At 46.9% G+C, this 23670-nt stretch overlaps 1 protein-coding gene across 9 annotated transcripts in view; it reads right to left on the bottom strand.

Moving 5' to 3' along the window:
• Positions 1–7866: 7866 nt before the first annotated feature.
• SGPP2 (sphingosine-1-phosphate phosphatase 2) overlaps positions 7867–23670 on the bottom strand; it is a 109473-nt gene continuing 93669 nt past the window's right edge. For 6 of the 9 annotated variants that reach the window (XM_042995438.1, XM_042995446.1, XM_042995437.1 and 3 more), the window contains 2 exons: positions 12421–12664; positions 7867–8512 (listed from right to left, as the gene is read on the bottom strand). In XM_042995438.1, coding sequence (XP_042851372.1) covers positions 7905–8512; positions 12421–12664 — 852 coding nt within the window. In that variant the 3' untranslated portion in view covers positions 7867–7904. Of the gene's footprint in view, positions 8513–12420; positions 12665–17604; positions 17657–23670 lie in introns of all 9 variants that reach the window. The other 3 variants (XM_042995442.1, XM_042995441.1, XM_042995440.1) reach the window with 2 other exon arrangements.

The raw sequence follows: 23670 nt of genomic DNA, 5'->3' as shown, positions 1-23670 counted from the left end.
CCAAATCTGCAAGTACAGTGATCAGTGGACCTCCATATGCCAGCCCCAAAACAGTATTAGCTTAGAGGCCATGAAAACCCAGGCCTAATGGCTGTACAAACATCCACATTTGGTATTTGATAGACGCATTCGGAGAGGCGAGGGGCTACTTAGATAGTTCTTACGTGTGCCTTTTACACCCAAACAGTATCTTATCCCAGTAGGTTACATTCCCAGGTGTAAAGAATGTTAAATGATTACCTTTTAAATAGGAGTAGCCCAACTAGGACCCAGCTGGCCCTCTTGCCCTCAGCAACAAGGGGCTCATCACATTGGGAGAAGAGCACTGCTTACAATCCTGTGTCTCAGTCTTAGCTGCTATTTGTGCTTGAAGCTTTCTGTAAATACCACTAACGCCAATGCTTGGGTATTGAGTTGGCTTTTTTGGTCCATTTTATCCAAAAGCAGACAGGTGGCCTTAAAGGGACACAACTGCCTTCAGTAAAATATGCCCTTTAAACAGCAGAAGCATTTGACATGTCTGATATCTTCCAGGCTGTGGCTTATTATAAGGAGCTTGGATATATTATTTTTAAAAAGGTAGAGGCTGGCATACATAACGGCACTCAAGGCACCAGTACAGCCCTGGGACAATCTACGAGCAGCTCCCTGACCCAGGTCAGGGCGAGGAGATCCGCCTCCTTGGGTAAAGGTACAGGAACCAAACAGCCAGTCCTTCTGAAGTCAGCTGGGCCACAAGCAAGGCCAAGCCGACCCAGAGCGATGTTAGTTTCTACTACTGCCTGCTTTCTTGTCCAGTCTCCCACCCTCCTCTGACTTCCTAGTAAACAGGATGACGACAGACATTGTAACTCAGCTGTGGGTTGAAGAAATATCTCCAGCAAAGGGTTTGATTGAGTTATGTCTATGGCTAAAGCCCGGTATGTTTCCTCTCCCTCATGGGACCGATGCAGTGTGGTAAGAATACACTCAAGGCCTCCATTCAAGTCTTTGACTCATCCCTAAGGTTTGGCCTTGACTGTCTCTATTTAGGAGCATGACGTGATTCTGCATAGAAAACATTTTGAAAAGCCCCCCTCTCCCTGTTTTAGGAGGCACTTGTAAGAGATGACTGCTAGGTGTTCCAAGTTGCAGATCTTATCGGCCATACAAAGCAGATCTGACCTTTAAGACAGAAAAGTGAGGATGTTGAGGAAACCTGGTAGCGAAATAAAGTTCCTGCACTCCACAAGTCACAACTTTTTGTCCTGAGGAATGAAAATGTTTCCCTAAAAGAAACACCTGCTCAGGGCCAGCAAGAAACCAGTTGTAAAGGATACAAACCTGGTAGCCCCCCACACTGGCGCGGGAATCGTACAGAGTAAAAGACCAATCAGAGATGGCTGGGAGTAGACCTTTCTCAGCTGTGTTAGGTAGAACATCCAAACAGCGTTTGGGGGGACGACACAAGGTAAGCCAGAGGGAAGGGCGCCCTGTGAGCAAACTGCACTGTAGGGAAGAGAGGGACCCTGTAGGTGAGATGCCTTCGGGAAGACACCAGACATAAACCTGTCTGCAAAGGCCCCTGAGTCTCTAGCTGAGTATCGATCAGCCCGTGCACATGGGGGCAGCACCCATTACAGACACTACCTCTAACCATCCACGGAGAACTGAACCATTCATTCCTGGAGCTCACAGAGGGCAGGTCAGAGCTAGAAAACGCCAGGAATCAAAAGGTTATGCGGAGAAGGGCTAGATGGATTTTGCCTCAGTAGTTGGGGAAAACCAACTCTAGACTAAACGCCACTCCAGTTGTGCCTAATAAAGCTTAAAAACAAGGCCAAAAGAATCTGTTTGCAAGAAATGAACTGCATCCTAGAACAGAGCTTAAGGATATTTATAGTAATACAAAATATCCAGCACCCAACAATGTAAAACTCACAGTGTCTGGCATCCAATCAAAAATTACCAGGCAAGCCAAGAAGCTGGGAAACCTAACCAATAATGAGGAAGGGGGAAAAAAAAATCAGAAACTGACAAATGTGCCATAGGTGATAAAATTAATAGGATATTATTGTAACTGTCCTCCATATGTTTAAGATGCTAGAGGAAAGACTGAACAAGTGGAAACACAGAAGGTACAGATTTTCAATTTCTAGAGAAGAAAACTATGAGATAAAGGAATAAGCTGATAATAATACCAATACCTATGGAATAACAGCAGAACTGACGGACTTCATGAAAGTTTCACAAAAATAGCTTCCCAGCCAAGTATTCTTACCAGCACCTAATTAAGATGGCTAACGTGGCCTGTGCATACTTTGCCCCTCCCACAGCACCGCCCACCTGGCTCCCACGTGACCCACGCTGCAGCCTGGAAGCCCGGGAGGCCTCATGGTCTCTAGGCTCACAGACGCAGGTACAGGGCGTGGAGGCAGCACCAGCCGGCACCCTGTCCTGTCCTCAGCAGTTCGAGGCTAGCTTTGTCCAGAGGCATTGACATTCTCCGAACACCTCCACTGGGGAAGAATCTGGCTTGTGCTCCCAGCAAGGGGACTCTGCTGTCGTAGCAGGAAAGAGCAAGGCCAGCAGATGTGTCGAGGGTGTGCATGAAAGAAGCGTCACAGCCGGAACTAGCTGCGCCCTGGCTTTTCTTGTTTGTTTTTGCATGCCATATAGACAGGCGTGGAAAAGGAAAAAGGATTTTTGGCTTCATATAGCTCCGTTGTCTCATGTGGCTATAGTTTTAGGAATTTAACATTCTATTCATGGTCCGCATTCAACTCTTCTTTTTCATATGCGTCCTGTAAATAGGCAAGTCTGTACTACAGGTGTGCCCCACTTTAAGAAAACAGTGGACACATGGTGTATCCAAAGTAATCCATTAAAGAGCCTTATGTTTACAGAAATGAAGAACTGCCATATGATTAAAAATGCCATTTATAAACAGCGAACCCCTTGGTGCACTTAAAATTCAAGTTAAAAAAAAATCAAGACAGCCTTCAGGAAAACATCTATTCTCTAAAACTGGATACATCTACACCACTTGGTTCTTGTTAGCCTCTTACTAGACAACCAGGGATTCAGGGAGGGAGGGAGGGAGGGAGGGTGAGCGAGCACATTTACAGGTCTCTCAAAGAGCCAGACCAAGGTAAAATACTTTTACATCAAGTTCCGCGGGCCTAGGTCAGGGAACCGAACAGAGAAAAGAGGGAAACGGACGGAGGCCCTCGCAACTGTCACCTCTGCTGAAAGCTGAACGAGAATGGGCATGAAACTGTGCAGGCGAGGTCAGGTCCAAGACGGTGGAAGGGGAAGGTGCCCACTGCGGCCTGTTAAATGTTCAAAGGAGGAACGATGGGGGAGACTGGGAAGCCACCTCGGATGTCATCTTCTCTGGAATGGCCCCACATGGATGTAAGGAGATGGACTAAGGGGCTCCCTCACCCTTCCTTCCCGTTCTCGTGATTTGGTTCTGCTCGTCCTTTGCTCTACCACGGCCACCACCGCTCTTCCTACACACGGTCGTCAACCCCGGCTTTGGTGTGGCTTCGCCTCGGGAGAGCCGCAGGTGTTTGGGGGACGCGTCTCTGGCAAGCTCCGCCCTCGCCATGGAGTATCATCTGGTATCTGCTTCCCATCACATCATCTGTTCTGTAAGCCTGGCTCGTGTGCTGCCTCTCCCGGGAGCCCCCCTCGACTTGCTGCAGCCCCCAAGCAGGAACTCGTCTCCCCCTCCTCTCGGGCTCCTATGCCCCTACCCTCCAATTCCCTGAGCCAGAGGCTCCTGTCTCCTGCGAGAGCTCCACGGGGCAGGATTACGTCCATCCGGCTCCGCAGGCCCATCCATGGTGCCCGGCGTATTAGGTATTGAAAGTACAAACGGGCGCCTAGCCTTGGCCTTGCCAATAGGAGTGGCAGTTTTCTGCACCATTTCAAATAGCGTATTTGGGATGCGTGAAGACACAGCCTATCATCGCAACGATGTGGATATGAAACAGGGTCGTATTCATTTGGCTCTGCAGGGTACTTATTCGTGAAAACCGTGTAGTTACCTTAACTAGCAGCACCGATAGCATTTACCTTTCAACTCACAGTGGCATTGGTCTCCAAATATGGTAAGATTCTTTTCCAAAAAAAAATTTTTTTTAATGTTTAATTTATTTTTGAGAGACACAGAGAGACAGCATGAGCGGGGGAGGGGCAGAGAGAGAGAGGGAGACCCAGAATCCGAAGCAGGCTCCAGGCTCCGAGCCGTCAGCACAGAGCCCGACGCGGGGCTCGAACTCACAAACCGTGAGATCATGACCTGAGCCGAAGTCGGTCTCTCAACCGACTGAGCCACCCAGGCACCCCGAAGATTCTTTTTAGTATCAAGGAGTCAGAGGAGGGACTCCTTGTGAGCTTGTGTGCCTACCACTTCCTGCTAATCACATCTACGGCCGCCGTGACACTCCCCAACATCTGCACATGATTGAACTACGACAGCGACAGAGAATTCTAGAGCCTGCCATTTATTTTTGTCACCTCTTTTCAACTCCGGTCCAATGAACCCTGAAAGGTCTAGCAGGAAAAAAAAAATCCAAGGGAGCACAACCCTAGCTTTTGAAACATGTAACAAGAAGTCATAAGCAAACCAAAAATGATTTTATTTTAAAAAGAATAAATTTACATACACTACATGAGCAAGACATCTGAAACCTTCCAAAATAGAAACCCGGAGCATATGGCCCCGAAACACCACATGCTTTGATTACACTCAAGAAGCCCAAGTTGCCGACGAGGACTAGAAAATCCCATGTTACCAGTGCGACCATCAGGCCTGTTGTAGAGTGATTTCGGCCACGGCCATTCGTGGGTTTTGAATTCAAGGTCCCTTCTGTGTTTCCTTCTGCATAATGCTGTGGGGCAGGTCTGAGCAAAATCAGCATGGAGTGACAGCTGTTTAGGATGACGGTACAGGTTGGAGGTCCCGGCCCGGAATGGTAGTGGGTCGGGGGCAGGCTGAGGACGGTTAGAAAGGAGACATGTTCTGCTTGCCTCCCAGAGGTGCCAGGAGTCCTGAGGACTCTGGCGTCACGGTTTCCAAAGGCAGGGTTGGCCCGACCACAGGTCCTAAGCCTATGTTGGATACATCACGATGAGCTTGACTTTTAAATTCTTAATCCCCAAGTCGCCTGAAGGAGAGGTGCTCTGGGCCACCGCTGAGGCGATTCCAGCAGGGGGCAGTCTTTCCCCAGAGAGAAAATCCAAATGTCTCCAAGGAGCCATAGGGCCTGCTCTTTGAAGGGGCACGCGTGGGGTGTGTGCGACAGCTGCCTGGGAGGATGTCAGATGAGTGTCGAAGGCCAGCAAGAGGAGGAAGCAGGTAGTGACTTTTCCAATCCGTTTCTGCCGGATTCCAGGCCACAGAGCAGAAGAACTCAAAAACTAAAATTGTCTTCACCAATATACATACTTTTTAAAAAAATTTTTTTATTCAATGTTTTTATTTTTGAGAGACAGAGAGAGACAGACCATGAGCAGGGGAGAGGCAGAGAGAGAGGGAGACAGAATCGGAAGCAGGCTCCAGGCTCCGAGCTGTCAGCACAGAGCCCGACGTGGGGCTTGAACTCACAGCCCGCGAGATCATGACCTGAGCCGAAGTCGGAGGCCCAACCGACTGAGCCACCCAGGTGCCCCAGCATACGTTTTATTCTCCAGCTGCAAAACAAGATACTTCAAAAAGGGACCAACCGTGACAAGCCCTTGGGTCATTATTTAATGGGCTACAGCTACCGTATCCATCCTCAATCCAATTGTGTAAATACAGCCTCAAATGCATTAATACGGCGGATTGCTGTCCTATTGTTGGGACTTAAAAGGACAGCATTAAAAATTACACGTACACACTTGAGTGAAGTGTCAGCACCCACTGCCTCGACAACAATTATGGCCTCTCCTTTCAAAAGATACAAGTGGAAAGACCTGATCCTTTTGCTGACCAGCTCCAGAACAATCAACTAAAATCACTTGGCATAAGTATTATCCAGGGCTGCAGGGACTTGCCTCCTCCACTGCACTGGTGGGGCTGGCCCGTAAGTTGGGGCCTCCCCTTTCCTTTCCCATTTCCCCCCCATCATGGTACCACAAATACTGGTCGGAGTTTGCTGTAAGAACAAACGGCAGGCCATTTCGAACCCCGCCTTCTAACTATGGAAAATGTCAGGAGAATTTCAAAGAGAAGCAAAACGTTTTCCTAAAAAAAGTCCTTCTTAATAGACAGGAGCGCTAAGCCAGACAGCAAAGGTCATCCCAACAGAAAGGCCAGGGGAGATGTTTGCAATCGGGACAAATGGGGCTTGAGGTTTTCGCACTGGGGGCAGAGGTTAAGAGCCTAATGTTCAAGGCAGGCTAACTGTCCCCCAAAGAAGGTGTATGGAGATGGCATGTTGGGATCACAAGTCATTGATTTCAGTGGTTTGGGTACCACAGTGAGAAAGATACTTCCTTAGCTATGCATCTATGCTAACTTTTCAGGAAATTGTGCATGCTTGTTCCTTATTCTTTAAAAAAAAATTTTTTTAACGTCGATTTCCTTTTTGAGACAGAGAGAGACAGGGTGTGAGCTGGGAAAGGGTCAGGGAAGGAGGGAGACACAGAATCCGAGGCAGGCTCCAGGCTGTGAGCACAGAGCCCGACACAGGGCTCGAACTCACGAACCACGAGATCGTGACCTGAGCCGAAGTCGGACGCTTAACCAACTGAGCCACCAGGCACCCCTGCTTATTCCTAAGAACCGAAGAGGAGCCTGCAGAGAGAAGCTGCCGGTGTTTGCATAAGATCCCCGCCTAAGTCTAATGAGGACACACACAGGCTTAAAGGGTGTGTTGCGTTCGGTCATGTTTGTTTTCCCAAGAGAGGCCGACCCTGTTCTTGCCTTAACTACCCTTAAAAACTGCCGAGAGACAAGAGGTGGGAAGATGGAGAGGGAGCCCCGATTCTACTTAGTAGGTGAGAAAATAGGTTTACGCAAAGTAGATGAGAAATGGAGGAGTGATGTCCCCGGAGGCCCAGTCCCCCCTTGTCAGGCCCCAGGGAGGGATTAAGTTCATCTGTTCTAGTGATCCACTTTCACAGGCAGCTGACAGGGCCTCCCCAGTTGGTAAGGAAGCCAAAAAAAAAACCACCTACAGATGGGCAGAGTGCTGGTCCCAAGTCCCTGGGAAGCAGGAGAGAGCGGGACACTCTGAGAAGCCCAGATGAAGTGAGGTGGGATCCAGGTTTCCTGGATCCGAAGAGTGTAGAAATGCTACCTGGAATTCTGCAAAACGCACGGACGAGGAGGAGCGATGCTGTTTGAATACGTGCACCCACAGAGAGCGGGACTCAGGAGGAACACAGGCTCTCGCCCACCATCTCCCAGCGTTGCCCCCGCCTCTTTATCGCTCCACGGGGAGGTCCGCAGCGCCCTTGCCACCCAAGCGGGCACAGTCTAGCGTGATCACAACAGCAAAGTCACCCTGTCCCAGGAATGCAGTCCTACACGGTGACACCCCTTCTCTGGACCAACCAAGTTTGGACCCGAGACTCAGTGATGGGCAAGGTCGTAACTGAAGAGAGACGCCTGACCTCCAGCCTCTCCGATCACGCCTGTCTCTTTCGGATCTCCCAAGCCAGGCCACGATTCCTGCCAGCCCACGACTAGGTCCAGGGTCCCTGGGGTGGGGGGACCCTTAAAGAACGGACCATGGGTTTAGCCTGGCTTCACCCGCAGCATGATGCTTACAGACCACTGGCCCCCAGGAGACTGGATTTCCCTTCGCACAGCAGCAATATTTATCGCAGACGTCAGCAAAAGAAACATGGGACTCGGGATTTTTTTTTTTTTTTTTTTTTTTTTTTTTTTTTTAAGAAAAACGTATGGTCGAAACTTGCCCACCCAGCTACTTTCCTGTTTTGGCTCTCCTGCCCAGTGGGCTACTTCCCAACCATTTGAGGTTCAGAGCAATCCCAAAAACCTGTGCAGCATTGGCACAAAGGTTGTGGCGCAGATGCCCACAGATGTGTAGGTGACGAACTTGTAAGGCACTTCGATCTCTAGTCTCCGCCTGGCCTCCTTGTTCCTGGTGACCACCTTGAACCACGAGTATAGCACTTGCAGCGAGAGATTCTGTACAAGCTGGCGGACCAGAAGGATCAGCACGATTCCCACGACGAATTTGGTCAGACCCAAAACTACCATGTCGGTGGTGAGCGGCGGGATGTTCTGAATGACAGGGAGGGACTCGGCGGGCGCGGACACGAGCTGGAAGAAGTGGTTGATCCAGAACCCTAAGGTCACGCCCGCCCCCGCGGCCAGAATGGTTGTGGTGTCCGCTCGGGTTGGGCTGTAGCAGTCGGACACGGGGTAGTTGTAACACAGGAAGAATGGCACCACGATGACACAGACGGGGAAGAGGGGGCTGGCCGAGTCCAGGCGATCGATAAGGGTCCAGGCGGGGTAGGTGAGGACAATGAGGACCGCGGTGACCAGGATGCCACCCAGCACATCCTGTGGGGAGGAGAGAAAAGAAGGGTGTAAGCCAGCGAGTGCTTCCCTGTGGACAGGTATCACTTGAGTCCAATCGGGTCCTTTTGACGCCGAAAGGACAATTTGCACATTGCTTTCCCTTACACTGTGGTAAAAAATGGGAAGTTGTACAAATTTGACCACAGGAAAAACCATGGCACTATTCACGTTATGTATTTGCCAGTTTTTCTGTCCTTTGGAAAAAATGCTACGTGTTTTCTTAACGAACAGCCCGGACCGCTTTTTTCCTAGATCTTCTATTATTTGCATTTAATATTCTATCACAAGTATTGCCTTTAACCTCACAGAGGGGGGCGTCCTCCTTTCCTGGCAGCCTGGGGCTGGGGCTGCGGCTGGAGGAGGAAGTCAGGTGCTGGGGAGGCCCCTGCACACAGCAAGCTGCCCTTTGTCACCTCTAAGGTACATTTACGGGGGGTGGTTCGAGAAGAGACTTTGGACGTGCTCTGTCTTCTGAGACGGAATTTCCAACAGCGTGCAGACAACCTCAGCCAGTGGACGTTCCATGCTGCTCTTAACCAATCCTTCCTTTTGGGACATATTAGACTGTGGTCTTCTTTCTTTCTTCTGTTCCTCTCTTTCCCCTTCCTTATTATTATTTTTTTCCCCCTCTCTCGGTCCCTCCTTTCCTTCCCTCCTTAAATGCTTATTTAAAATACTTTAAGGGGCGCCTGGGTGGCTCAGTCGGTTATGCGTCCAACTTCAGCTTAGGTCACGATCTTGCTGTCTGTGAGTTCGACTCTGCTCATGCCTCTCTCTCTCTTTCTCTCAAAAGTGAAATAAAAACATAAAAAAAAAAAAGTTAAATACTTTAACCCCTCAATGTCACCCATCGTCTCCTTCCCTTCTCGTTCTCATTGCAAAATTCACCAGAAGGCGAAGTCTTACTGGAATTAACAGAGGCTCACATCAACTCAGAGAGTGAAGAACTTGCCGAGGTTTTGCGACAACGTTTCACGAGGATTTTTTTTTTTTTTTTTTTTTGGAAGTTTACAGTTGAAAACTCAAAATTTTTCCCCAAGGCATCGGAAAATCTGGAAGGCACCAGAAAGTACTACAGAGGCATTACCGGAAATCTGAAAGCTGCTGAAAAGCAGAAGAACAAAAGATCCCTGTTTCCATCACCTAGAGTCAACCCTGTCTATGTACGGGGCGTGTGGCCTGCCGCTGTCTAGGATTCATTTTGACTTCGAGTTCTCGGGAAGAGACGTTCTTTCTTCTTCTGAAGGCGGTACCCTGTGTTTATTCAGCGGCTCGTTAATGTTCAGCTTTTCTGAATGTTACCCTGCATCACGCTGGCTCTTCTGCGACCCCCAAGAAGTCTCTTTTCTCCACATCCTCCTCCTTCCGCATCCGAGACACGGGCATTTCCAGACTCCGTCTTCCAGCCTGATGTGTCTCCTCCCTCGGGGACTATAACACACTGGCTTCCCCCCTCCAGCCTCTCCGTGGGGATCTCAGATCTGGGGTTTCAGGGGTCTCTCTCCAACGTGAGTCCTGCTTCTCTTGGCCCAATGCTGGACATTTTCACCCAGATGGACAGCCCCGCACACCAACTGGGCTAAAATAGAAACGACCAACAAGCAAAAAGAGACAGGAGCAAAGGAAATGAGTTTACAGAAAAGGAAATAGCACCTCTTAAGCACACAAAAACATACCTGAACCTATGAGTACGTGGAAATTAAACTGGGCAGAGGAGACATTAAAACTTATGTTCACCGAACAGTCACCACGTGAATGTTTATAGCGGTTCTGTTTATAATCCTCCCCCCACCCCCAAAACTGCAAACAACCTCAAAGCCATTCACCGGGTGAACGCGTGCTACATTCATTGGCCAGGATGCTTCCGCGCGATAAAAAGTAACACACTCCTGATGCGTGCAACAGCTTGGAAGCAAATCTCCAGGGAATTCCGATTGGGGAAAAGCCGCTCTCCAAGGGTCACATGCCGCACGGTTCTATTTACGTGACATCCTCTAAAAGATACAACCCTAGTGACAGAGAACAGATCAGCGGCTGCCAGGGTGGAGGGGTCGGGGGAGGGTGTTTGGGGGGATAAAGAAACCGTTCCGTTTTGTGTGCATGGCCAACTCCAATCTGTACAGGTGTTAAAATCCATACAGCCACATACCCAAAACGAAGGCAACTTTACTGTTACTACAAATCACATTTCAAGCCAAAAATTAAAAGGTGGTGGGTTTCCCCCCCCCCCCCCCCCCCCCCCCCCCGTTGCTTTCACTAAATAACACAGTGGGGCGTCTGTGGCTGTGTGGAAAGCAACGTCTGGACTCTTACAGGTTCCCGGCTTGTCCCTCCCTCCTCCCCCCACCCCCACCCAACCTGTGCTGGGAATGCTCCCCTCACCCCAGAAGTTTGAAAACGTTCTGCTGAGGAAGCAGTAGAAAGGAAAGGGGACTCCTGTCCGTGCGACTGTAGGAGTGCAAAATGGCACAACCCTTGTGGGGGAAGAAAGTTTTAATTTCACCTCTCTGACCCGCAGTCTCATTCTGGGACTTGGCCATAGGGATCCATCTGCCTCTAGCTGCAAAGAGGTGTGTATTTTTTTTTTTTAAACATTTTTTTTAATGTTTACTTATTTTGGGGAGACAGAGAGACAGAGTGCCAGCGGGGGAGGGACAGCGAGAGAGGGAGACACAGAATCCAAAACGGGCTCTGAGCTGTCCGCCCAGAGCCCGACGCAGGGCTCGAACCTACAAAGCGCAGGATCGTGACCTGGGCTGGAGTCAGGTGCTTAGCCGGCTGAGCCACCCAGGTGCCCCAAGAGGTGTGTATTTTCAAGTTGTCCAGTGTGGTAGTGTTGGCGATAACAGGAGGCTGGAAAAATGCCAAGTTCCACCTATAGGGACCGGTTAGATCGAACCACGGTCGAGCCACACGACAGAATACTCTGTCTCTATGAAATGGGTGAGGAGGTTCTGACATGCAACTTTTTTTTTTAAGTTTATTTATTTTGAGAGAGAGCGTGAGCTTGAGCCGGGGCGGGGTGGAGAGAAGGGGAGAGAAAAAGAATCCCAAGCAGGCTCCGCACCATCAGCACAGAGCCCGACGTGGGGCTCGAACTCACGAACCTTGAGATCACGACCTGAGCCGAAATCTAGAGGCAGACGCTTGACTGGCTGAGCCACCCAGGAGCCCCTCTGACGCGGAATTTTTAAAAGCACAGGGCAGGCCAGTGTGCCTAACATGCTGCCATTTTCATTTTTAAAAAGATGGGAGAATATACAGCTAAGTTCTTCCCAGAATACGCAAACAGGTCCACTTAAATGGCGGGGGACACGGTGGGCAAGGAGACTTTTCACAGGACACCCTCGTGTGCCTTCTGAATTTTATTATCATGTAAACGTGCTGCCTCCTTAAAAAAATTCAAGTGAAATAATTCAGCGTCTCCTCTTCCAAACAGGATCTGCCTTTCAATTCCCAGATGGAGTGGGGATCCCAGGTGAGCCCAGCTGTGTCCTCCATGGGGATTTGGGCATACGTGGTAAACGGTGGCGGGGGGGGGGGGGGGGGGGGGAGGGGGAGATGGCCTGCTAAGATGTCACCTTAGGACTGAGAGCATCTCGTCTGCGAGTCTTAAAGGAACACACAGTTCTGAGGCAAGGAGGAGACCCAGGTCCAATGAACTCAAACACCCCAAACAAGCCTTTACTCTCAGTGGGGAAGAGAAGATTCTACCACTCAAATGATGTCCCGGCCAGCCCCACCAAAGTCCCATCTGCGTTCTGAAGGAGTCGGAGAGAATGAAGAGAGTCATTCTGCCTCAGTGTATAAAACACAGAGCTGAAGAAGGCTGTTTTGAGGTCCCTCTGGCGGAGGGCGCTCCAATGGGAAGAACCCATTCCTCCTCGTACCTGTTGGCCACAGTGCCCTTGGTGAGACCACCTGGCAGGACGAAGGCAGAGGGCCCGCCTCATTCACTCTGGCCCTTGGATCCATCTTGGGTGTAGACCTGCGGAGCCTGGAAGGGCAGCTGAAGAGACGCTGGTGACAGGCAGACCAGTGGGGGAGGGGCCTGGTGGGGCAGGACTCAGCAGCCACAGCATCTCCTAGACGAGCTACGGGGCAGTGACCGCCGGTACCTGCGAGCTGCTGAGCCTGGAAGGCAAGGAGGCAGGACCAACCTGCTGACCCAGGCGGGGAGCAAGGGACACCATACTGTCTCACCCCAAGGAGGCGCTAGGGGGGCTCAGACTGGTTGGAGCGCCCCGGGGAGACTCCCTCTGAAACCCCAGAAATATTTTGTGGGGATATTTCTGTTCGGGGTGGGGACATACACAGGTGTGCAGGGTGTTAGAGGTTTGGAGTGATCTTGTGGGTGTTCAGGGAGATTCGCCCCAGTCTCCCTGGCCCCAGAAGCTCAGGGTCCTGCTGGCCACACTGAACGCTCCCTCCCCTCGCTGCCCATAAGCTCCCATTGCCGTGTTCCGCGGAGTCCTCCCCCGGCACAAATCCCTGCTCCGGCTGTCACCACCCCGAGGTCAAACCTTCACGTCACCTCCTGCCTCCCACTCTCCCGACCGCCTTCCTGATGGCTGTTTCTTTTTTTTTTTTAATTTTTTTTAAACGCTTATTTATTTTTGAGACAGAGAGAGACAGAGCATGAACGGGGGAGGGGCAGAGAGAGAGGGAGACACAGAATCGGAAGCAGGCTCCAGGCTCTGAGCCATCAGCCCAGAGCTCGATGCGGGGCTCGAACTCACGGACTGCGAGATAGTGACCTGAGCTGAATTCGGATGCTTAACCGACTGAGCCACCCAGGCGCCCCCTGATGGCTGTTTCAATAGCAAATGTTCTCCAATGTTCTTGTGGAACATGAACACTTTGGAATCCCTGAGGAAGACTATTACAATACAGACGTCAGGAGCACCTGGGTGGCTCAGTTGGTCGAGGGCCAGACTTCAGCTCCGGGCACGATCTCATGGTTCGTGAGTTCGAGCCCCGGATTGGGCATTGCACTGAAAGTATGGAGGCTGCTTCGGAGCCTCTGTCTCCCTCTCCCTCTGCTCCTTCCCCCGCCGCCCCCCTCCCAGAAATAAACATTAAAAAAAAATTTTTAATGCAGATTTTATCAAATGCAGGGGATGCAAGTGTGGCCCAGGAGCCTGCATTTAACACCCGACACAATGCTGAGGTAAAAACTTGGAGAAATACTAGCCTTCGGACTGAGCGCCAGAGTCTATGTGCCATGGGTTTGATCGGTCTACCATTCTCGGGGGTTCCCTCACTGCTTTCCCATTTGAACTCTCCATTACGGTCAGAGGCGGCTGCTCGCTTTCGCCAAACACGCCCAGTGCAATCTATTCCCTCTAGCTTTTTGCATTCCCTTTATCTACAGCACACTTGAACCACGTCTCTGCAGACCATGTCAGTTCATCTAAGGCTCGGCTCAAAAGCCACTTCCTTTCCCAAATATCTTCGTGTGTCACCACCGTTGGAAATAACCCTCCCTGAATTGAATGTGAAGGCCCTTGCTTCAAATCACTCCCGAAGCCCTTCCTTAATATTGTCTTTGCTGCGGCCATATGTCTGCACACTCTTCCCCTGAGTTGATTAAAAGACGCCGATCAGCAAGCTTCTCTTAGGTCTCCAGACTTCGAGCATAGAGCCTGGCCTATAGCACATGCGGGCCCTTCTCTTCTCCTGAATGTCCAAAATCGTTAATACCCACTGTTGCAACACATAAAAGAAAACGTGCCCGCCTGCCTGCCTTCTGTCTTTTTCTGTAACTGCAGTTACCAAATTCCCAGACATCTGGTTGGAATATTCTTCACAAATGAATTCTGTTCGTCTCCAATGCTTCAGGAAGAGTGGACTCTCTTGGTTCACAGCCCTAGCGTTTGAGGCAACGGTAATCTCAGCCAACGTGGCTGCTGGCATAGAGGTTTCTCCCTGCTAGCCAACACAGTTGGATTTTCTGCCATAAAAGGTGATGTTGTAATAACGACGGTTTGTTATTTTTATAAGGAAAATACTTGAACCATCGCTTATGAGCTTTCTAATTCGGGGCTCTAAGTCTCTAGTAATAAAATTATCCTAAACAGCTTCTAAAAATAAGGACTGTAACGCTTGAAAATTCAGGAACAACTTTTTGTGTTAATTTTTCCGAGCTACTCAGTTCGCAGAAACTATAGAAACTGACAAAAATCTCCATTTCAGAATTGGATCTGCTGTTTTGATTCTGGAAAATTCTAAACGAGCAGGTGATTTCTTTGGAACCTCTGCTGTTTGGCACAGCACATGGGGCTAGAGAGAAAACAGTTCCCAGGTCTCTGGAAAGGCGAAGACGGGCTGTGGGCAGGGGTCAGTGCCGAGGGCACAAGGGCAGAGGTGGGGAGCCAGGAGCCAGCTCTGGGACAAAGCTGTCCTGAGCAGGTGGATCTGACAGGCAGGGTAGAGAGAAGAGAGGGAAGGGCGCAGGTGACTTACAGGGAGATGTGACTGCCACGGGAGATCAGGAAAAGAGCTGGTGACAAAGCATGGGAGGGAAGGACATGAGGGCAAAAATGGCAGAATAGACATTCCTTACTTTCCAAAAAAAAAAAAAAAAAAAAAAATCCCCACCAAACGTCTTTCCATAGAACATATATAATTAGACTAGAAACTGCACAACAAATACACAATTCACTGCCTTGCCCCAATTATTCCACTCCTAGGAAGTTATTCTAAAAAAAATCCAAAGAAAATAATAAAGCCGTTCACAAAGATCCACGTATAGGGATGATTCTCATTGGATCGGTTCAATTCACAACCAATCAAGTCAACTAAGTAACACATGCCCCACCGGAGAACAATCCGAAAATAGAAATAAGCAAACATAGCACAAGGACTGGGGCATACATTGTAACAATAAAGAATTGGGAAAGAGGCAAATCAAGCATGCTGTATTAAGACAAAAACATGTACTGCTTTCTTATTTAATAACCTAGCATGAACATTTTACATTTGAGAAGATACACTTAGGAGCCGTATTTTTTATGGTTTCAAAGCACCCGTAAGTGAGATAATATCAAGCAGGATACAAACTTTCCATAAAGGATGTCCTAGATTTATATAAATATATACTTGCATGGATGGATAAAATGTCAGAAGGGATCAACTAAAATGTTAAAAGTAGTTTTTTTTTTTCCTATTTGCATGTCACAGATGATGATTATCTTCTCCACGCTTTGTGGTATTTTGTAAATTTTCTAGTCAACACCTATCATTTTAATATAGTGAAAAAGTAATCCAGGTGAAGAAATCAGGATGTTAAAATGAGAATGTGTCAACACAGCTGAAAAGAAAAAATACTTAACTGATGCTTATAAATTTTCACATCACGCCAAAAAAATGAAACCCCCCACGCATCTATAGGACGCTCAACGTATCATTCCCCCACGACGTAAGTAACATTTAAAATAAAGGCACATAAGCTCCATGGCCAGGATTGTTTGAATCCGAGCACATTGTTTGAAGATATAATAAATCTTTAATTTACCATCCTGGGTTTAAGCAAAACCTTTCAAATTACTTGGGAAAAAAAAAATTACAGGGGACTACCATTTTCCAAAGTTACAATGCAGAAAGATGATTTTTGTCCCTATTCTCATTTTCACTTATAAAACTGAGTATTTAGATAAAAGCTTGAGCTTTATTGTGTCTCATTACAGAAAACGATGATAAAGACAGGCAATCTGGAATGTTCAGGAAAGGATGCTAATCAAGCTAGCCCAAGCATCGGGGCGAACTTCAGTGAGTGCTTATAGAAAACACATAAAAATCGCGTTTTTATTCTTAGCCAAAGGGAAACACGCCTCCTGGTGAACATCTCTAGATATTTCAGCCACAGGCCCCAACCCTGAGAACTGCCAGCGTTTGTGAATTCGGACCCTACATGTCATTCCCATAGGCAGCTCACTGGGCCAAATTCACGTTCTATCTCCAAACATCTTCGCTGAAGAATGCTATTGAGCAGACCAACACAACACAAGGTTAGCTAACTAGAAAGAAGTGGGGAGAACAAACCCATTCATTCAATTGTTAGGAAAGAATGCATTCAGATCTTGGAACCATTTATGCCGAGGGGTCCGGGATTCTGGCATCTTCCCCTCCGCCACGTCCCCCGCAGAGAATGTGAAGGGCCCTCTCTGCCCTTGGCCGCCTTCACAGAGCGAGCTGAAGCCAGGCGCAGAGTAAAAGCCAAGACCTATTTCTTTGTACGTGCAGTGAATGCTCTCAATGCGAGCAGACCCTGACATGAAAAACAAACTAGAAAAAAAAAAAAAAAAATCCCAAGCTCCTACAAATCTTCTAGCAAATAACTTCCAGTGACAGATCAAGGTTTCCTAGTTAACGCCCTCGGAATACTCGCTCGTTGCCCCGCTAGCCCACAGTTAATTCAATTTCTGAGAATAATGTCGATGAGATTCAGTAAAAGCCAAATGGAAAGAGGGAGGCAACACTGTTCATGGATATGAATATGATTACAGAGAGAAACCTGCATGTTATGTGATTAGCATACGTATAGAGGAGAAAGAAGGAATGCGTAAGTTGAAAAATATTAATTTCCTACTGAAACCCACCACTGTTCACAGGGACCAAGCAAAAGCAGATTTACCTTGCCACACGGTGTGAGCAGAAGCAGTAGAATGTCCTGAAATTCACGGCTCTTTGAATTGGGGGGGGGGGGGACTCCGTCACTGATGCCCCTCCCTGCCGTGTCATGACTGTTGTCTGCACCACCCGATACCCAAGCACAAATCTAGGACTAAGGATCATGAGGCATGGAAATCTATGGCCATAAAGAGAAAGCCCGGAAAAAGACGTCTTAAGTTTTTTCTCAGTTCGTTTTAAAAGTTTATTTATTTGAGAAAGAGAGAGAGGGCACGGAAGTGGGGTGAGGGCAGAGAGAGAGGGAATCCCAAGCAGCACAGAGCCCAACGACAGGGCTTGAACTCACGAATCGTGAGATCAAGACCTGAGCCGAAATCAAGAGTCAGATGCTCCACCCACTGAGCCACCCGGGGGGCCCCCAGGAGGACTTTTTGAATACTCACTAAGCTCAGGAGTCACTGATGAGGGAGAAGAAAGTATGCCAGCTTTCGCCTTCTGCAATTTAAAAATAAATGCTCACTTTCCAAGTGAGCACATCTAAACCTCCATTAGAAATTATGTTGACATTTTTAACAGAAAATGGTTTTCTGTAAGTGTGTTAAGAAAAGTTACATAAAACTTGGACATGAGGCAAAAAAAAATAACCTTTTTTCAGAGAGAGAGAGAGAGAGAGTGAGCACAAGAGAGCGAAGGGCAGAGAGAGAGGGAGAATCCCACAGGGGGCAGAGAGAGAGAGAAGTGGGGCTTACCCAGGGCTCGTGTTTGTTTTTGTTTTTGTTTTTTAACCTGAAGCAGGGCTCATGTTCACCCAAAGCGGGACTTGAACTCAAGAACTGTGAGATCATGACCTGAGCCGAAGTCAGATGCTTAATGACTGAGCCACCCAGGCTGCCAAAAATAAACTCACTTCAATGTCATATGGGGGAAAAGGCCATCCAAGGATTACAGAAGAACAGTGCCCCGTTCACTACTGATTAGAGGTCTCAGACTTCACGGAGTGACAGGCGAGTTGACAGATTTTCATTTGGCAGAGATGCAAAAGATTTCCGTCCAGCGGAAATGATAACCCCAAAGGTTACAGTTTGTTACTCTGTAGGATAGTAACCAGTTTTGTACATAACCCAGCAGTCTCCAAGTAATACTTACTAAATTGTAAGTACTTAGTTCCTTATACCTTGCTGGCTCCATCATTAATTAATCAGTTGAATAAAATCTTTGACTCAGTTTATATGTGGGCAAGACTTATGATTTTCCCATTTAAAAATTATCGTCTAGCAAGTAATTATTTCAATGGTTATTCCTGTGACTAATTATCTTGGATGATTGAATATGTACATTCCATATAACAACAAACAACAATGGTTTTCTTGTTTTACGTTGTATATTCACTGCTTCGCTAAACAAGCGAACAGGGCAGGTGTTAATTTTTTTTTTTTTTAACGTTTATTTATTTTTGGGACAGAGAGAGACAGAGCATGAACAGGGGAGGGGCAGAGAGAGAGGGAGACACAGAATCTGAAACAGGCTCCAGGCTCTGAGCGGTCAGCACAGAGCCCGACGCGGGGCTCGAACTCACGGATCTCACGTGAGATCTCACGTGAGATCATGACCTGAGCCGAAGTAAGACCCTTAACCAACCGAGCCACCCAGGCGCCCCAGGTGTTAATGTTTCTTAATGTGATGACACTATAAGATACTACTTCATGCTTTTTACAATATCAATATTAACTAGAAATATATTTAGGTATATGTGTCTAAACTTTAGTCCATATACAGCATGAGTTAGGAAATAATCATCTGCTTGTCTTGGCTTCACAGAATCGAACAAGTCCCAACAGTAGACCTTCGTGAAACAGACAGAATTTCCCCACCCATAATTCGCATTAATATGAACAGCTCTAACTATGATGAATCACAAGGCTAGGCGGGTCAACAGGATTATGACATTAGATCAAACAAGCTTCGAGACAGGTTATAACATCATCTTTGACAACTGCTAAGCAGCTTGTAAGAATGAAACTATAGGGAAGGACCGTCTGCTTCAAGACACAAAAGGCACTGTCAAACATTTAAGTGATTTTTCTCCAATCTGGGTGGGCAGAGGGGCCTCTGAGCAAGAAGAGAACAGAAGAAAGTCATGTTCAATGCAATAGAATTGAACAGGCCCGTGCAGGTTGAAATTTAATTGGCGTTGTCCCCATATTTGCTGGGAGATTGTGTGTAGGGTGTTTCGGTGCTTTTCAAATCGTATCTTGCATTAGAACCTGCTGGGAAGCTTCCTAAAAGTCAGGTTCTGATTCAGTGGGTCCAGGTGGGGCTGGAGAGTCTGCATTTCTTTCTTTCCTTCCTTCCTTTCTTTTTCTTTCTTTCTTTCTTTTGCTTTCTTTTTCTTTCTCTTTCTTTCTTTCTCTCTAGTTTATTTGAGAGAGACAGAGAGAACGAACAAGCAGGGGGAGGGGCAGAGAGAGGGGAGGGGCAGAGAGAGAGGAGGGGCAGAGAGAGGGGGACAGAGGATCCAGAGCGGGCTCTGTGCTGACAGCAGCAAGCCTGATGCGGGGCTCGAACTCATGAACCATGAGATCATGACCTGAGTCAAAATCAAGAGTCAGGTGCCTAACTGACTGAGCCACCCAGGCACCCCGAGAGTCTGCGTTTCTAACAAGCTCCCAGGTGATGCTGAGGCTGCTGGTCAGGGGACTACAATATGAATGCCCAATACCATCTCACCCTGCTAAAAATCCCTGAAGCCAGCATGGGCTTTTCATGGTGAATGTAGCAGGTCAGAGCTTCTGGAGTGCTTTTTTGAAATATGCAGAAGAGTACGATTTCGGAATCATGGGAGTACCACACAAAGGTGAGACTATAGCTTTTGAAAGTCCTAAGGTGATAGTCTGATGTAGAAACTCTTGTGTGTAGAACCAGATACAAGAGAAAGATCTGAAGATTCTTTGTTGACCTAGTGCTCATATTTAGAGGAAAAGTAAATCTGTGCCAGTCCTTTGTCACTGACCTTAGGAAATGCTGGCCTGAACCCTTGAGTCCTGGCTCCCTGTGCAAAATAGAACTTCTGGAGGGCACGGTCTGTGGCCTTTGCATCCCAGTAGGAACTGGAGATTACGAGAGACTTGAAAAATATCGGTCTTGCTTTGCAGACCATCCTAGTGATGTCAAATACAGTCATGTGGTGTCCTTGATGAGGCTGGACAATCTCAATTACAGGATTATCGCTTCCTTGCCACTAAGTGTATGCCAAGTGAGAAGGCGAAACTATGTAGCTTTATTAAATGGAGAAGTGAGATCCAGGATACAATGAGGCATAAGATTGCGGTACACGGGTGATCCTTTGCACAAGCCGTGGCGAGAGCTCAGAGGTATGGCATGGAAACCAAATTGTGCCATCAATCAATGCGTATGAAATAATTTTGTGGAGGCTTTGGGTTTTTTTTTTTTTAAAGAATCAAATAAATTGCAGCACTTACAGGAAGCCTTGTGTGCATTTATGAATATGATACATGAGGGGCACCCAGGTGGCTCTGTCGGTTAAACATCTGACTTCAACTCAGGTCATGATCCCACAGTTCACGGGTTCAAGTCGCGCATCGGGCTCTGTGCTAACAGCTCAGAGCCGGGAGCCTGCTTCGGATTCTGTGTCTCCCTCTCTCTTTGCCCCTCTCCAGCTTGCACTCTATCTCTCAAAAATGAATAAACGTTAAAAAAAAAAAAAAAAAGAAATAGGATACATGAAGTATTCACTTCCTTTCTGAATTGAGCATGTTTTAAGGAACATTCCCACGGACATACATAAACACAGACCTCAATAGCATTTTGAGATTAAAATTAAATTCTGGACCTTATGTTGACTTTCAGAGCATAGGATTCAAGGCAGCCCCTTTACTCCTGTGCATCTGTCTGCTGTGGCCCTGTTCACGTTCATGTCCCAGAAGGACATACTTTGTTAATAAGACCAGTTCTCAGGCAGTTTGACAGCTGCAATGGATAAACAGTCCCTTTGCGGCCAGTGAAATAAGCGCTATTCTTCTCTAAGGGCAACCTGAGCCAGCACAGCTCTAAACTCTTTGAGGTGAGTTTCATCTTCTGAAACAGCACCACAGAGAAGGGATGGATGGATATGAATTCTGCTGAGAACTCAGTTCCCTTTTTCAGTCAGATTTGGGAGGTGGGATTATACCAACTAAGGGGAATTTTTCTAGTCAACGGTTTGCCAATTTAATTGAGGCCCAAACAATAAAAGGACGCAGGAAGTAAGCCCTTTGAAACTCATGTATTGGTTTTATTGCCAAAATTAAGTGTTGTTTCTTTAAAAAAAAAAAAAAGGTGGGGGGCAGACAGTGCAAGAAAGAAACACTAAGACATGCAAATTCCCAAAGAAGAGTTAACATTCATGACAATAAAGTCTAAAGTCTTCCTTCTGGGAAATCCTCAATCTTCATGTAAATAATAATAGAGCTCAAATATTTAGTAATTCATCCATCATGATTCAGCAGCCATCATGTGCTTTTATTTTCAACTGACTATTACATACCAAGCAATATATGAGGATAGAGGAAGAGTAAGATACAGTCTCTGTCCATTAAACAGAAATAGCTTTATTGTTTTTCTCAAAAACAAGTCAGGCTCATTATTAAAAATGCATTGCAGGGGACTCTATCCATAACCACCCCCTGACACGCACAATTTCATAACTAATGGCACCATAGACTATAAGCTGTTCTGTAACCTGCATTTTTCATCGACAATATGCCATCCAGATCTTTTCATGATTACAGAACTGCATTACTTTAATGGCTATAGAACATTCCACTCTATGGAAATACTATACTTAACTAGATCTGATTGATGAACATTTAGCATGTTCTTGTTGTGTGCTATTAAATGCATTAATAAACATCCTGGAGGGTTAGGACAGAGTGGTAATTAAACGCACAGTTTTGAAGTTGGACTGCCTGGTTTTCAATCTCAATCCAATCTCTTATCAACTACAGGGCCTTGGTCAGGTTATTTGACCTCTCTTGCTTCCTCTGTAAGCCTGGGAAAACAATAGCACCCCCCCACCTTGTAGGGTTGCTATGAGATAGTTAATATATGCAAAGCACTTAGAATGGTGCCCAGCAGATCATAAGAGCTTTATAAATGTTTTCTATTATTATCACTATTTTCACTTTTACACGTGTGCGATTATATGCTTTAGAGTAAACTAAAATTGGGATAGAAGCCCAGAATACTAAGAATGTGCACTTTAGACAGCCATATATTCTGCAAAATGCCCTCCAAAAGCCTATACCAATGGATTATCCATATCTTAAAAAATAGTCATCCTGGCTTGACAAATATGAAATCTGGAAACTCACTGTTATTTGATCAAGCTGGTTACACTGACTTAGTACACACTGTGGGCAGGTAGAAATGGCAAAAATCCAGGTCAGGGATACTGAAGGAAAGGACACAAAGAATTCTATACCTAGCAAAAATATCCTCCAAAAGCAAAAGTGAAATAAAGCCATTCTCCCCACCCTCCACCTCCCGCCTCCAAAAAAAAAAGAAAACAAAACCCAAAACCAAGAGAATTCACTGCCAGCATAACCATGCTAAAAGAAACACTGAATAGACTAATTTAGGCAGAAAGAATTGAGATGCCAGATGGAAGAATAGAACTGCAGGAAGGAATGAAGAACGGAAAAGATAAACATGTGGATAAGCCTAAATGTATGTTAATTATAAAACAATAAAAATAAGTTATTGTGGGCTTTAAATATATGTAGAATTGAATTTCATTTAATGACTCACTATTCCCAGGGAATGGTAAAGGTACTAATTTGCATTTGACTCACAAATCAAGGCTGCATGTTATAATCTCTTGGGTAAACACTAAATGATCTGTAAAGGCTTTTTTTTATTAAACAGTTTTTTTTTTAATGTTTATTTTGAGAAAAAGAAAGAACATGAGCAGGGGATGGGGCAGAGAGAGAAGAAGACACAGAATCTGAAGAGGGCTCCAGGCTCTGAGCTGTCAGCACAGAGCCTGAAGTAGGGCTCGAACTCACGAACCACGAAATCACCACCTAAGCTGAAGCTGGATGTTTAACCGACTGAGCCACCCAGGTGTCCCATGACTCTTTTTTTTAAAACTTCTTTTAAAAATATTTATTTTTGAGAGAGAGAGAGAGAGAAAGAACGAGCAGGGGAGGGGCAGAGACAGAGGGAGACACAGAATCTGAAGCAGGTTCCAGGCTCTGAGCTGTCAGCACAGAGCCCGACGTGGGGAAATCATGACCTGAGCTGAAGTCGGACCTTTAACCGACTGAGCCACCCAGGCGCCCCGGAAAGACTTTCTAACAAGCTAATAGAGGATCAAAAATAGGAGAGTTAAAATACTTGAACATCGGAGGACTTTTACCACCTGACTTCAAGACTTATTACAAAGCTAAAGTAAATAAGGGGGTGGTATTAGCATCAAGACAAATAGGCAAGAGAGTGGAGAGTATATACAT

The sequence above is a fragment of the Panthera tigris genome, chromosome C1 (assembly GCF_018350195.1).
Source record: "Panthera tigris isolate Pti1 chromosome C1, P.tigris_Pti1_mat1.1, whole genome shotgun sequence".
Lineage (NCBI taxonomy): Eukaryota > Metazoa > Chordata > Mammalia > Carnivora > Felidae > Panthera > Panthera tigris.
Note: the sequence above shows the minus strand (reverse complement) of the source record. Positions and strands in the feature narration are given on the sequence as shown.